This window comes from Lithobates pipiens, unplaced genomic scaffold (assembly GCF_037356315.1).
Source record: "Lithobates pipiens isolate NorthernLeopardFrog02 unplaced genomic scaffold, aLitPip1_a1.2 Scaffold_6, whole genome shotgun sequence".
NCBI lineage: Eukaryota > Metazoa > Chordata > Amphibia > Anura > Ranidae > Lithobates > Lithobates pipiens.
The window spans coordinates 9,805,848-9,819,023 of NW_027507881.1; the positions used below are offsets into that span (position 1 = coordinate 9,805,848).

General features: G+C 47.9%; 1 protein-coding gene across 1 annotated transcript in view; it reads right to left on the reverse strand.

The window, feature by feature from the left end:
- LOC143958222 (gonadotropin-releasing hormone II receptor-like) overlaps window positions 1-13,176 on the reverse strand; it is a 93,332-nt gene that overhangs the window by 18,662 nt on the left and 61,494 nt on the right. The window contains exon 4 of the mRNA XM_077467719.1: window positions 10,880-11,081. Within this exon, the coding sequence (XP_077323845.1) occupies window positions 10,880-11,081 (202 nt within the window). The remainder of the gene's footprint in view (window positions 1-10,879; window positions 11,082-13,176) is intronic.

Sequence of the window (13,176 nt, forward strand, 5' to 3'; positions counted from 1 at the left end):
CATATTATTCATGTATTTTATTTATTCTTTATGGTGATTTTTGTTATTTCTGTATATATTTTACATTTATTCATTCATAAATTGTTACTATTTTTTTTACATCTTTTCATTTGAGCAGAAAATGGCACAAATACGACAAAATGCGCAAATGCGTACAAAAGCGTGTGAAGGGCATGTTTCCATTCATTTCAATAGGAATAAAAACGCGCCAAAATTTATTTATTTATTTATATATTGTTACTATTTTATTTTCCTTTTTACATCTTTTAAATTTGAGCAGAAAATGGCGCAACTACGACCGACAAAATGTGTGAATGCGCACAAAAGCGCGTGAAGGGCGCGTTTCCATTCATTTCAATGGGAATAAAAAAGCGCCAAAAAAAAAAAAAAATGCTCCAGAACTTTTTTGAGCTTTGGGCGTTTGGCTTCAGGTGACTTGGAGGGGAGATGTGAACCGTCTCCACAGAGAATCGTTGATTTTTTTTTTTCTTCTCCAAAGTTTGAGCTTCAAGCTACATAACACTGTGGTGGGAATGGGGCCTAGGAGAAATGCCTCCTTGGTGAGAGAGAGAGAGAGAGAGAGAGAGCACAAAGGGAAGGATATAAGGGTGATAAAGTAATGTCACGTGACCCCCGGACAGTATGTCTATGTGATGTGACTGGTTACTGCCATCTTCTGAAGAAACATCAGTAAAGCGCGGAAACTGTACTATGTGTGGACATTCCTTTCTTTGAATATAAAGGCTAATGGCCTGGGATGTCATGGAAGGTCTATGGCAGGGGTCTTCAAACTATGGCCCTCCAGTTGTTCAGGAACTACAATTCCCATCATGCCTAGTCATGTCTGTGAATGTCAGAGTTTTACAATGCCTCATGGGATGTGTAGTTTCGCAACAGCTGGAGGGCCGTAGTTTGAGGATCCCTGGTCTATGACATGGAGTTTGGCACAATATGGCGGAGGTAGAGGGCTACAAGCTGGTGGTTTATTGTTGCATCAAGAAGAAGCGGGGGGTGGGGACTTTTACCTTTGGCCTCAACACGCAGCCAATCGGAAGCCCCTTACACACTTGGTTTCCACTTGGTTTGGAACTCGAGTGGTCCAAACAAAGTGCTTGGTCCTCATTTTTGGATCCGGCTCCTGGCTATTAAGGAAAAACGGTTGTACAGCCACCCAATCGTTTTGATGGTACTGTGAATGTTGTGATAACATTCAAGTAAAAAAAAAAAAAAAAGGTGCTAAAATATAAATGATAGTAAAATAGGTAAAAACAATAATTTTTTTTTTTTTAGAAGCATCCCTGTCACCCCGTGCACACATGCCATGAAAGTTGGAGTGAGAGCAATAATTCCAGGGCATCATTCATGGTAAAATCTAAACCATGGGGTCTCCAAACTTTCTAAACAGTTTACTGTCTTTCAAACTTTAGGAGGGCCAGGCTGTGCCAGAATAGTGCCCCTTCCTTGGTGTCAGTGGGAGGAATAATGCCCCATCATTGGTGTCAGTGGGAGGAATAATGCCCCATCATTGGTGTCAGTGGAAGGAACAGTGCCCCATCATTGGTATCAGTGGGAGGAATAGTGCCCCATCATTGGTGTCAGTGGGAGGAATAGCACCTCTTTATTGGTGTCAGTGGGATGAATAGTGCCCCTTCATTGGTGTCAGTGGGAGGAATAGTGCCCCATCATTGGTGTCAGTGGGAGGAATAGTGCTCCATCATTGGTGTCAGTGGGAGGAATAGTGCCCCATCATTGGTGTCAGTGGGAGGAATAGTGCCCCATCATTGGTGTCAATGGGAGGAATAGTGCTCCATCATTGGTGTCAGTGGGAGGAATAGTGGTCCATCATTGGTGTCAGTGGGAGGAATAGTGCCCCATCATTGGTGTCAGTGGGAGGAATAGTGCTCCATCATTGGCGTCAGTGGGAGGAATAGTGCCCCTTCCTTGGTGTCAGTGTGAGGAATAGTGCCCCATCATTGGTGTCAGTGGGAGGAATAGTGCTCCATCATTGCTGTCAGTGGGAGGAATAGTGCCCCTTCCTTGGTGTCAGTGTGAGGAATAGTGCCCCATTGTTGGGGTCAGGGAGAGAAATAGTGCCCCATCATTGGTGTCAGTGGGACTAATAATGCCCCATCACTGATGTCAGTAGGAGGAATTATGCCCCATCATTGGTGTCAGCGGGAAGGAATAGTGCCCCATCATTGGTGTCAGTGGGAGGAATATGCAGGAATTATGCTCCACTGTTGCTGACAGTTGGGGGGAATAATTGCTCAAGGGCCCGGATCAAAGCAAACAATGGGCCACATCTGGCCCCCAGGCTGCAGTTTGGAGACCACTGCTCTAAACGTATAACCTGTAAAAGGTTTACGGCTCGAAGCGCTCCAGTGTGAGGTGACCAGCCGGATCACCAGGAGAGCCTGCCTATTCCTGGACCTTCGTTTGGGCCTTGACCGCAGGATTGGGTGAGAGGGCTTTTGCCCATTTGTAAAAAATAGGGACACTGCACCACAGAAGAAGAAGTTATATGGACACTGTATACAGACATCATTGCTGTTAGTCATCTTGCTGACACTTGTAGTGCCACAGGGCTAAATGATAAGGCCATCCATTCCCAGGCACTGAGAAAAATTCTGCCTTCTTCTAATCCGGGCCAGTTGTGTTTGGCACTGCTATTCAGGAGTTTAATCACTTTTAGACCGGACCATTTTGCTGGCTTAAGACCAGAGCACTTTTTGCGATTCGGCAAAGCGCCGATTTAACTGACAATTGCACGGTCGTGCGACGTGGCTCCCAAACAAAATTGACATCCTTTTTTTCCCACAAATAGAGCTTTCTTTTGGTGGTATTTGATCACCCCTGCGGTTTTTATTTTTTGCGCTATAAACAAAAATAGAGCGACAATTATGAAAAAAACACATTATTTTTTTACTTTTTGCTATAATAAATATCCCCAAAAATATATTAAAAAAACATTTTTTTTCCTCAGTTTAGGCCGATACGTATTCTTCTACATATTTTTGGTAAAAAAAAATGCAATAAGCGATTATTGATTGGTTTGCGCAACATTTATAGCGTTTACAAAATAGGGGATAGTTTTATGGCATTTTTATTAATATATATATATATATTTTTAACTAGTAATGGCGGCGATCAGCAGTTTTTATTGTGACTGTGACATTATGGCGGACGCATCGGACATTTTTGACACATTTTTGGGACCATTGTCATTTATACAGCAATCAGCGCTATACAAATGCACTGATTCCTGTGTAAATGACACTGGAAGCGATGGGGTTAACCAGTGGGTGGCAGTGTAGGGGTTAACTGTGTCCTAGGGACGTGTTACTAACTGTGGGGGGGGCTGGGCTGTGTGATAGCGAACACTGATCTCTGCTCCAATCACATGGAGCAGAGATCAGTGTCACTTGTTGCTAGACAGAACGGGGAGATGCTGTTTACATCGGCATCTCTCCGTTCAGCCACCCTGTGAGACGATCGCGGCGATCGAGTCCGCGGGACCCGCGACCGGACTTATGGGGTCCCGAACGGCACGCGCTATGGCAGGGCGGCAAATACAAATGGACGTACCTGTACGAAAATTTGCCTGCCCATGCCATTCTGCCGACGTACATCGTCGTGCGCCGGTTGGGAAGTGATTAAGTGTACGAAAGTTAGCTGAAGACACAAATACTAAGACTATATATATATATATATATAGCTCCCAACTGTCCCGGATTTGGAGGGACTGTCCCTGATTTGGAGCAATGTCCCTCATTTCTCCCTCATTTCTCCCTCATTTGTCTCTCATTTTGGTCTGATCTATATAGTTGTATATAAAATTCTCTTTTTATGTATCAAAAAAGTGTTTCCCAGCGCTAAACCTTTCATCCGATTTCTAAATTGCTGCATTTGTAAATTTCAAAAGCCAATAAAAATGAATAGTAGTGGTAAAAAAAAAACACTTGTGGGTTTAACCAATCTTGTTTTTTTGTACAATTCTCCTTTAAGGGGGCGTGGCAAGGAGGTGTGTCCTATGCCTACATACTTTTGCTGTTAGGTGTCCCCTCATTCCCATCTCAAAAAGTTGGGATATATATATATATATATATATATATATATATATATATATATATATATATATATATATATATATATATATATATAGATATATATATAATATATATTTATGGATTGAGCCCTATGGCCGATACGTATCTGAACAAAACAAGCTTATCATGAGACACCTTTTATGAAATGGACCTGAAAGTGTGCCCTGGTCTAATGGACGGTATACCAAAATAAGGGGGCATACCCAGTAATCAGAATGAATATGATTGAAGAGAAATGTTTTTTGATAAATGCCCTAAAAAGGGGATGGGAGGGAGGGTATTGCGCACCGGAAACCGACAACCACCACAGGCGAACGGGCTGGTTAAATACCCCCCGGGCTCCTCCCATAAATTCAGGCCACCATACTGGCCTTCCTACTTATGGCTGGAGCCCTATGGCCGATACGTATCTGAACAAAACAAGCTTATCATGAGACACCTTTTATGAAATGGACCTGAAAGTGTGCCCTGGTCTAATGGACGGTATACCAAAATAAGGGGGCAAAACAGTCAGGTAGGGATAAGAGAGTTTTATTGTTTCCTGGTTAATTTTATTGAGCCAGTTGAGTGAATGCTCGAGACATCTCCACCTGTGGGTTAGGGATGTACCGAGTGAAGCAGGCCGACTTCCACCTGCCCAACCTTTTGATGACGTGGTCCGGGACCCCATGCCGGGATGCGGATGAAGCTGCTCCAATGCGAAAGGAGTGGCCGGAATACTCACTAGGATTGAGGAGCAGGTTGCGGAGGAGAATCCTGATATGCTTAACAAATTGTTGGTTAGTTAGTGGTTTCACCGGGAAGGGCAAAAGTGGGCTAGAGTCCGGGAGCTCGGGCAGCCGAGCGAGAAACTGTGTAAGCATCGTGACCGGGCACCAGGCATTGTTGGTTTTGTAGAGGTGGATGTCTACGCCGGTGCCTGTCTGCTGGGTCTTGGTTACCGGGAGGTGGAGGATGAAATGGTCCTGGTGACGGAGCAGATGACATCTGCGGAGGACTGGGCCGTGTAGGCTGTTGTGAGTAAACTCACCGGGCCGAAGGAAGCCATAGAAGGCTAGGTAAATGGCTGCCTGTATGACCAGACTGGGGAGAACACCAAAGGGGTAGCTGTTGAGTATGGTGGACATGTCCCTGAAGATGGCACTGGTGATGGGGAGCCGCTTGACTTTTACTGGCGGCTGTTGCTTTTGGATGCCGCGTAATATGGCTCGGACAGCGTGGGACGAGAAAACAGAGGGTTTGGTAGGATCCTGGATTGAAAGGAAGTGCTGAACACCAGCTAAGTATAAGCGAATGGTGTTAAAAGACAAGGCCAGTTGGTTGTGGCAGTACGAGATGAAGGCTAGAATGTGTCTAGTATCTGTGGGGGTGCCTACTGAGGAGGTGACCAGAAATGCGTTGAAGGTTCTCCAGGCTACCTGGTAGGCTTTGAGAGTATTGTCCGATAACGAACGGTTGATGAGCTGCGTGGCTCCTAGTAAATGCGGCTCTAGTCCAGGGTCAACTGCGACCAATGCGGGATAGGCGCTGATGCGGCATCTGCACTGGGAACCTGTAGAAAGAAGGACCGGAAATTAAAGCGGGAGAGGGCGTCAGCTGCCCGGTTATATTTCCCTGGGATAAACATGCAGATGACGTTAAATTGGTGCTGTAGTGACAGCTGCACCAGCCTGCGTAGGAAGGACATCACGGAGGGGGATTTAGACCTGCCTTTATTGACAATTTCGGCTGTGGCCTGATTGTCGGTGGTGAAGCCTACCGTTTGTCCGGACCAGGTAGGGCCCCAGAGCTGGGCGGCTGCAACCATGGGGTAGAGCTCGAAGAGTGAAGAGGATTGACTAAAGCCCGGGATGCTAAGTATCTGAGAAGGCCAGGGTCCGGCGAACCAATGGTGGCCAAAAATTGCTGCGAACCCTGTAGAGGCCGCGGCGTCTGTGACTACCTGTGGTGAGAGAGGTGAAATGCACGGGATGAAAAGGGAGATGCCATTCCAGTTGGACAGGAACTCGTCCCACATTGCCAGGTCTGCTAAAGCTGCGGTGTCTAGGCAAAGGATATGATCCGGGTCTTGAGCCTGAGACAGGTAGACCAACAGTCGTGAGATAAAGGAACGGCCTTGTGGGATAATGCGCATGGCATAATTGAGCATGCCCAACAGTGAGTGCAGCTGTCTCCTAGTACATCCCCTGGTCCGAGTGAACTCGTGAAGTGCCGCCCTGATGCGGGTTAGTTTGTCAAGGGGCAGGCTGGCTTTCATGGAGCCGGCGTCTAAAATAACACCCAGGAAGGTGATTGAATGTGCGGGTCCGTCCACCTTATGTTCAGCGATGGGAACATTGAGGTTCCCGAAAACGGTCCTTAACTTGTCAAGATCTCTGGGAGGTGCGCCTGGCCGTTCTATCAATAAAAAATCATCTAAGTAGTGGATAACTTGCTGACAGCCGACCTTGTGTAAGAGAATCCACTCGAGAGATTGGGCAAATATGTCGAACAGCCACGGGCTGCTTTTGGAGCCGAACGTCAACTTCGTGGCGAAGTAGTATTGATCCTTCCACTTAATCCCGTGCCAGCACCAGAGGGACGGGTGGATAGGTAACAGTTTAAAGGCGTCGGATATGTCCGCTTTCGCCAGCCATGCGCCTGTGCCTACTTTAAGGATGGCCTGGATTGCCATGTCCACTGAGGAATATTTTAAGGAGAATTCTTCAGAAGGGATTAATGAGTTTAAGCTAGGGATGTGAGAAAAATGAGGCGCAGACAGGTCATACACTAAACGACTTTTATTGGAAAACTTGCCCTTGACAAGCCCAATAGGGCTAACTCTCCACATATTGAAGGGGGGCTGAGTGAAGGGGCCTATAACGAAGCCTCGATCCACCTCGTTCTGCAGCAGCAGGTCGATGGCCTGTTCGTCAGAGGCTGCTGAGCGGAGGTTTCTGCACTCGTGGGTTTGGTGAGGTAGGGAGATGAGGCCGGTGTGAAAACCTGCGGTGAAGCCGCCTACGAGGAAGGTGGTTAGTGAAGGAGTGGGGTGCGTGTTGAGGTAGAAGCCCAGGCAAAGTATGTCTATACGGCTCAGTCATGAACCTTTGTGCGCTTTGACCTCGCACAAATTCCTGGGGTGCGCCCTGTGGCATATAACGCAGATATGCAGTAGACGGCACTGGCTGTAATTACAAGAACCGTAGTTGAAGTTATTGCAGATGGCCGCGCCCCCAATGGTTTGGACCGTGCGTCCAAACTTGTCCACCTGGTTTTTTGGTGCCGAGCCTGATGGGCCTGGGGCTGCGGCAGAGGTGGAGGGAAATTCTACCGGGCGAGTAGCCGGTATGTTGGCGCACCAGGGAGCGGTATGGGTGGAGGACTGGCAGACGGCACACAGGGGTGAACGAAGGCCGGCAAAATGCCGGCAGAATAGTTCCGTGTCCATCAGGCTCCAGTCTGTGAGAGACTGGAACTGTGCCAGTTTGGCGGCTGCTTTCGCTGAGAAGGAACGATGGTAGTCGTAGAATGCAAAGCCACCATATTTGTACCCCAGGTCCACCACCGTGTGGAGATACAAATCTAATTCAACCCTCCTGGCAGGAGAGGCTGAGCAAACGACATCTCTGAGCATGCCGAAGGCTAGGGTAAACTCGGGGATGGATAGCTTCCGGTTTAGCCTGGGGTCCTTAGCTTTGAGAACTACGGATACATCCCCCCAGGTGTAAGCCTTGTTCTCTGCCAGGTCATGCACCGAAATGAGCAAGGAGGCAAGGTTAACATCCTTGCCGTCCAAGATGTCCTTCCTAATGCTGGCCGGCACAAGATGTGCTGGACAGACCACGGGACATGTGCCTTCGGTACCTGTTGGTAGAAGAGACGGGACTGCATCCGGAACAGTGGTGGCTGTAGCTGGAGGTGTTTCTAAGAGGGTCACCCTGGTTTGAACATCCGTGACCGAGCTGGCCAGAGACGACACCATGGTATGCAGTTGACCTATGGCCGAAGAGATGGACTGCAGCGTAGCCTGAGGCGGGGTACTAGGCCCGGCGGTAGCTGGGGGGGCAGAGAGGAGCCTGAACAGCTCTGCCTTCCTAGCTGTGGCTGGGAAGGGAATGCCCCTGCGTCTGAGCTCCGCTGACAGCCTAGGGATAGTCCAGCCCCTGAAAGACTGAATGCTGTCGCCCACTGAAGGCGGGCGAGGTGACAGGGGGGCAGTAAGGTCTTCACTGCTGGTCTGGGACATGGTTCCTGATGGATCGAGCCCCGGGAGTGATGTCCTATCTCTTTTGGGGAAGATAGATGGACGACCGGAACCTATAGAGGATGACAAAGTCAAGACTGTTTCTCTATTTTCCAAGTGAGCCCACCTGTTGCTTGGGTACTAAGGCGGAAGCGAACGCGAATACACATATATACTGACGTTCCTTCGCCTACATACATATGTGTACCGGTCCGTCTTGCTGACGCCTTTTCCACTCCTAGCCCTTCTTTTTTTTTTTTTTTTTTTTTTTACCTGGGAGACGACGTCCAAGCTGGTGCAGGGTGGACCTACTAAGCTTTGACTGACCTGGAGAGAGAAACAACAGATGACATTTGTTTGAAGGAGCCTAACAAGGAAAACTGGCATGTGACGTAAGTAGTTGGCTAACACAACTGAAGTGCACCGGTGAGTAGATATTTCTGCGCCATGATTCCTAACCATCACGCCGTTATTCCCTCATTGTTTCTGTTATCCTTTTGAGATTCCGTTTTTTTTTTTTTTTTTTTTTTTGGCCCAGCGCCAGACAACCTGTGGAAAAAATAAATGAAATGTGGCTGTTCCCTCTGGGGCACGCCGAACCGTATCGATGCATCATAGATGCTACTGGATTCGGATCGGAGCGCTATAAGTGACCATGAAATGAAGCACGATTTGCCGTGACAGAGGCACAAACTGGTCGTGTCGTTAGTACAACTGACAGCAGAACGGACTCTGGAGCACGTACTGAAATGAGGGCAACAACCTGGGGGCGAACCGGAACGAATCGGTGCATCCGATCGTGCGACTGGATTCGAACCGGAGCGCGGAATGTGACAGTGAAATGAATGAAGGACTACTGTCATGACAGAGGCCTGGAATGGCCGGCCCCAAACTGAGGCTGGAACCAACCCGGATTTCTGGAGCATGCACTGAAATGAGGCCGAAAAAGCTACAAAAAATGTGGGACCGTCCGGGCGAATCGATGCAAACGAAATGCGACCGGATTCGACCCGGGCGAACTAGATGAGGATGAAATGTTTTCCCATGGTAGAGCTGCGACTCGGAGAGGGCGCGACTCGCGACCGTCAACGAACGGGCTCTAGCGCATGTACTGAAATGAGGCCAACGACAACTGGGACACGTCGACCAAACCTGTGCGTTTTTTTTTTTTTTTTTTTTTAAACGACTGGTATTGGTTCGAACGTAGTGGTGACGTGAAATGAATCCCATGACAGGGCCCGGGTTGAAATGGTAACGCACGGGCTCTGGAGCATGTACCGAAATGAGGCCAAGCTATTTGGGACACGTTTAATCGAACCTGTGCGTTTTTTTGGCAAACGACTGGTATCGATTCGAACGTAGTAGGTGACGTGAAATGAACCCATGACAGAGACCCGGACGGTTGGAACGAGCGGACTCTGGAGCATGTACCGAAATGAGGCCGAATACCTAGGGGCACCCCGGGACGAATCGGCGCATTTAGGTGATGCAACTGGATTCGAATCGGAGCGTAGTAAGTGACAGGTGAAATGAAGAAATGGCCTACGTGAGCCAGTTTGTGGCAGAGGCATGGGTCGTTGTGCCGCAAGATACGACTGACAACGATATGACTGCGGAACATGACGAACAAGTTTATGCAACCGGTAGCTAACAAAGTATCACAGACAACCTACCGAACGACGCCCGTGAAATGAAGGGCGTGTGCGGGCAAGTGCGACATGAGTGATAACAACCCGGTATCAACCCGAACGATGTGACATTTTTTAGGGTTTACGACACTCAAATAAAGTAGAAATGAATAGAAATGAAGGTCAGTCGAGACCCCTACCTGCGGCAGTCGAGCCGGCGAGATTTGTACAAAACCGGACGGAACACGAAAACTACGAGACTTCCAAGAAGGGAGACGTTTGTCTGAATGGTAATCAAATGGTGATCAACACGAGCTGTCGGCCTAGTGACGTGGTATTGCGCACCGGAAACCGACAACCACCACAGGCGAACGGGCTGGTTAAATACCCCCCGGGCTCCTCCCATAAATTCAGGCCACCATACTGGCCTTCCTACATATATTATATTAAACTGCCTGAATGCCAGTAACTAACCTGCCTCTAGCTAACATTCTCTCATTCATAGCACTATATACGGCCACCATGTAAGCAGCCTTATATAGTGCGCGGCATTGACTTTGGCCAATCATGGCTCTCACAGCAGAGTGCGCTGTGATTGGTCAAAGCATGCAGGTCAGGTGCATGCTTTGGCCAATCATTAGGCATCAATGTACTGCACCCTCGCAGTGCTTTATGGGGCACTCCGCGGCGCTGGACTCTGCTGCGCATGCCTCATGGCGTCCGGTATTCGCCGAAAACGCCAGGACCATCACTACTTGTAACACAATTCTAGACAAAGATTGTCAATGGAAAAGGAAGAGCCCTGAGAGTCTCGGGATAACCACGCTTCATAAAAGAACCAGCCGCAGAGCCAGCTGGGAAAGCAGATGGTCTGGCAGAAGCTTCGGTGTCTATGGTTTATGGTTAGAAACGTTTCTCACCATTCTTGTGCTTCATCTGCTTGCCGATTTCCCAGAGTATTCGTGTGTAGCACACAATCATGACGCCTAGCGGAGTGACAAACAGGGTGCAAAACGTGAACATGTTGTAGGCCGTCTCCTGCCAGTGCTGGGCAAAGCTCCCATGCGTTGCACACTGTGTGAAATTGGCTCCGGGGACCGTCCGCAAACGGAACAGGAAGAGCTGAAAAAAATAAAATAATAATAAGGTATCAGAAAACGTGTACATGTAATGATATCGGCTAAAACCCGCATAGCTATTTCACAATAAGTGACTGGCCTCGGGCGATAAACAGAGATTAAACAAATCCTGCTACATAAGTTTTACCTGTTTATCTGCGGTCCTCTCACCTCTACATCCATTCAAAGTTTGAAATTTACACAGCATTTCTGATCTTCAGAAGGCAGGGGGCAGGCATCGGATGTCACACACTGCACAGTATAGAGCAGGGAGCTGAGTGTAATCTGGGACCAGAGTGGAGGGAATGGACACACCCACCTCTACACAGTCTCATAGGGAAACATGCACAGCTGAGGCTGTCAATCACCCACTGTGCTGTGTTTTTTTTTTATCCTAAACTGTTAGACAGGGCCAATTCAGTTGATTTGCAGGCTGGCTGGTAAGTGTGCTGGGAAAGCGTTTGTTTGTTTGTGATTTGCATTGCCCTTCCATGTTCATCTTACTGCAAACGCCAGTTATAGGTTGGGGTGGTTCCCACTTTTTTTATAGTTGGACGAATTGGGTACAGGGACACATGGAATGCCTTTGTTGCCATTGTGCTCTTTCTGGGCGTCACATGTGTCCCTGTGCCTTTGAAGCCAAGTCCTGGGGGGCCCCTGAGGCCTAATGGTCCCCTCCAGGGTTAGGGACAGCTGACATCCTTCTCTGTAGAGTGGGTTACGAGGCATTGTGGGTGTAATGCAAAGTAGATTGATGGGCACGAGACACTTCTTGAATGCAAAGAGATTTATTGTCTCTTAAAGTTGTGTTGCCACCAAAAAAAAAAAAGCCTAAAATTGATAAAAAAATAAAATAAAAAAATAATTGGGAAAGAAAATGTACTCACCTCTAAATACCTGTTGCTAGGGGGTCCTCCTTCAGTGCCCGAGCTGGTGACATCACTTCCCCTTCCCCTCGGCGCCGCACAGTCATCTGGGACCTGTCACCTGTCCTAGATGACTGAGCAGCGTATCATGGCGCGCAAAACCGCTCGCGCATGCTCAGTGGGACCCGGCTGTGAAGCCACAGCCAGACGCCCACAGTAAGAATGCCGGCGCCGCGAGCGGAGCGGGGAACGAGGGGGGGGGGGGCTTTGTAATTTTTTTGAGGTGGCGATGAGGGACACCTATCAGCAAAAGTATTCAGACATAGGACACGGCCCCTTAAAGGAGAATTGTACAAAAAAATAAAAGATTGGTTAAACCCACAAGTGCTTTTTTTTACCACTAATATTCCTTTATATTGACTTTTGGAATTTACAAATACAGAAATTTAGAAATCAGATGAAAGTTTGAGCACTGGGATAGATAAAAAGTGCATTTTATATACATCTCTATGGATCAGACCAAAATGAGGGACAAATATGGAGGAATGAGGGACATTGCTCCAAATCAGGGACAGTTGGGAGCTATGGTCTTGTAACAATTTCTAACAAAGGTTGCAATGAACTCTTTCACATCTTCTACAATCTCCTATTGTAGAACTTCACTCCACTGAGCTCTCAGTCTTTCACTAGACTTACTTTCCACGGCCGCTGGATCCCCTGAGCTCCTCCAATCTAGCACTCAGTATTAGACATGTGCGATTCGTTTCGTATGAATTTCCGTAAATTCATACGAATCCGAAATACAAATTTTTATGCATATGAATTCTGTGCGAAATACGAAATTTGGTTTACAAATTTTGGATCCAAATTCATAACGAAAATGTGTAATTGTTACAAAACGTTAATGAACCTAAAAGTTAAAAGTCAACACAGGGATGGCGGGAACCCCTCATAATGGGCACAGCGGGTGTACAGACCTGGGAACTCAGCACAGGGATGGGTGGGAACCCCTCATAATGGGCACGGCAATTGCACTGACCCAGGAACTGAAGCACAGGGATGGTGGGAACCCCTCATAATGGGCACAGCAGGTGTACAGACCTGGGAACTCAGCACAGGGATGGTGGGAACCCCTCATAATGGGCACAGCGGGTGTACAGACCTGGGAACTCAGCACAGGGATGGTGGGAACCCCTCATAATGGGCACAGCGGGTGTACAGACCTGGGAACTC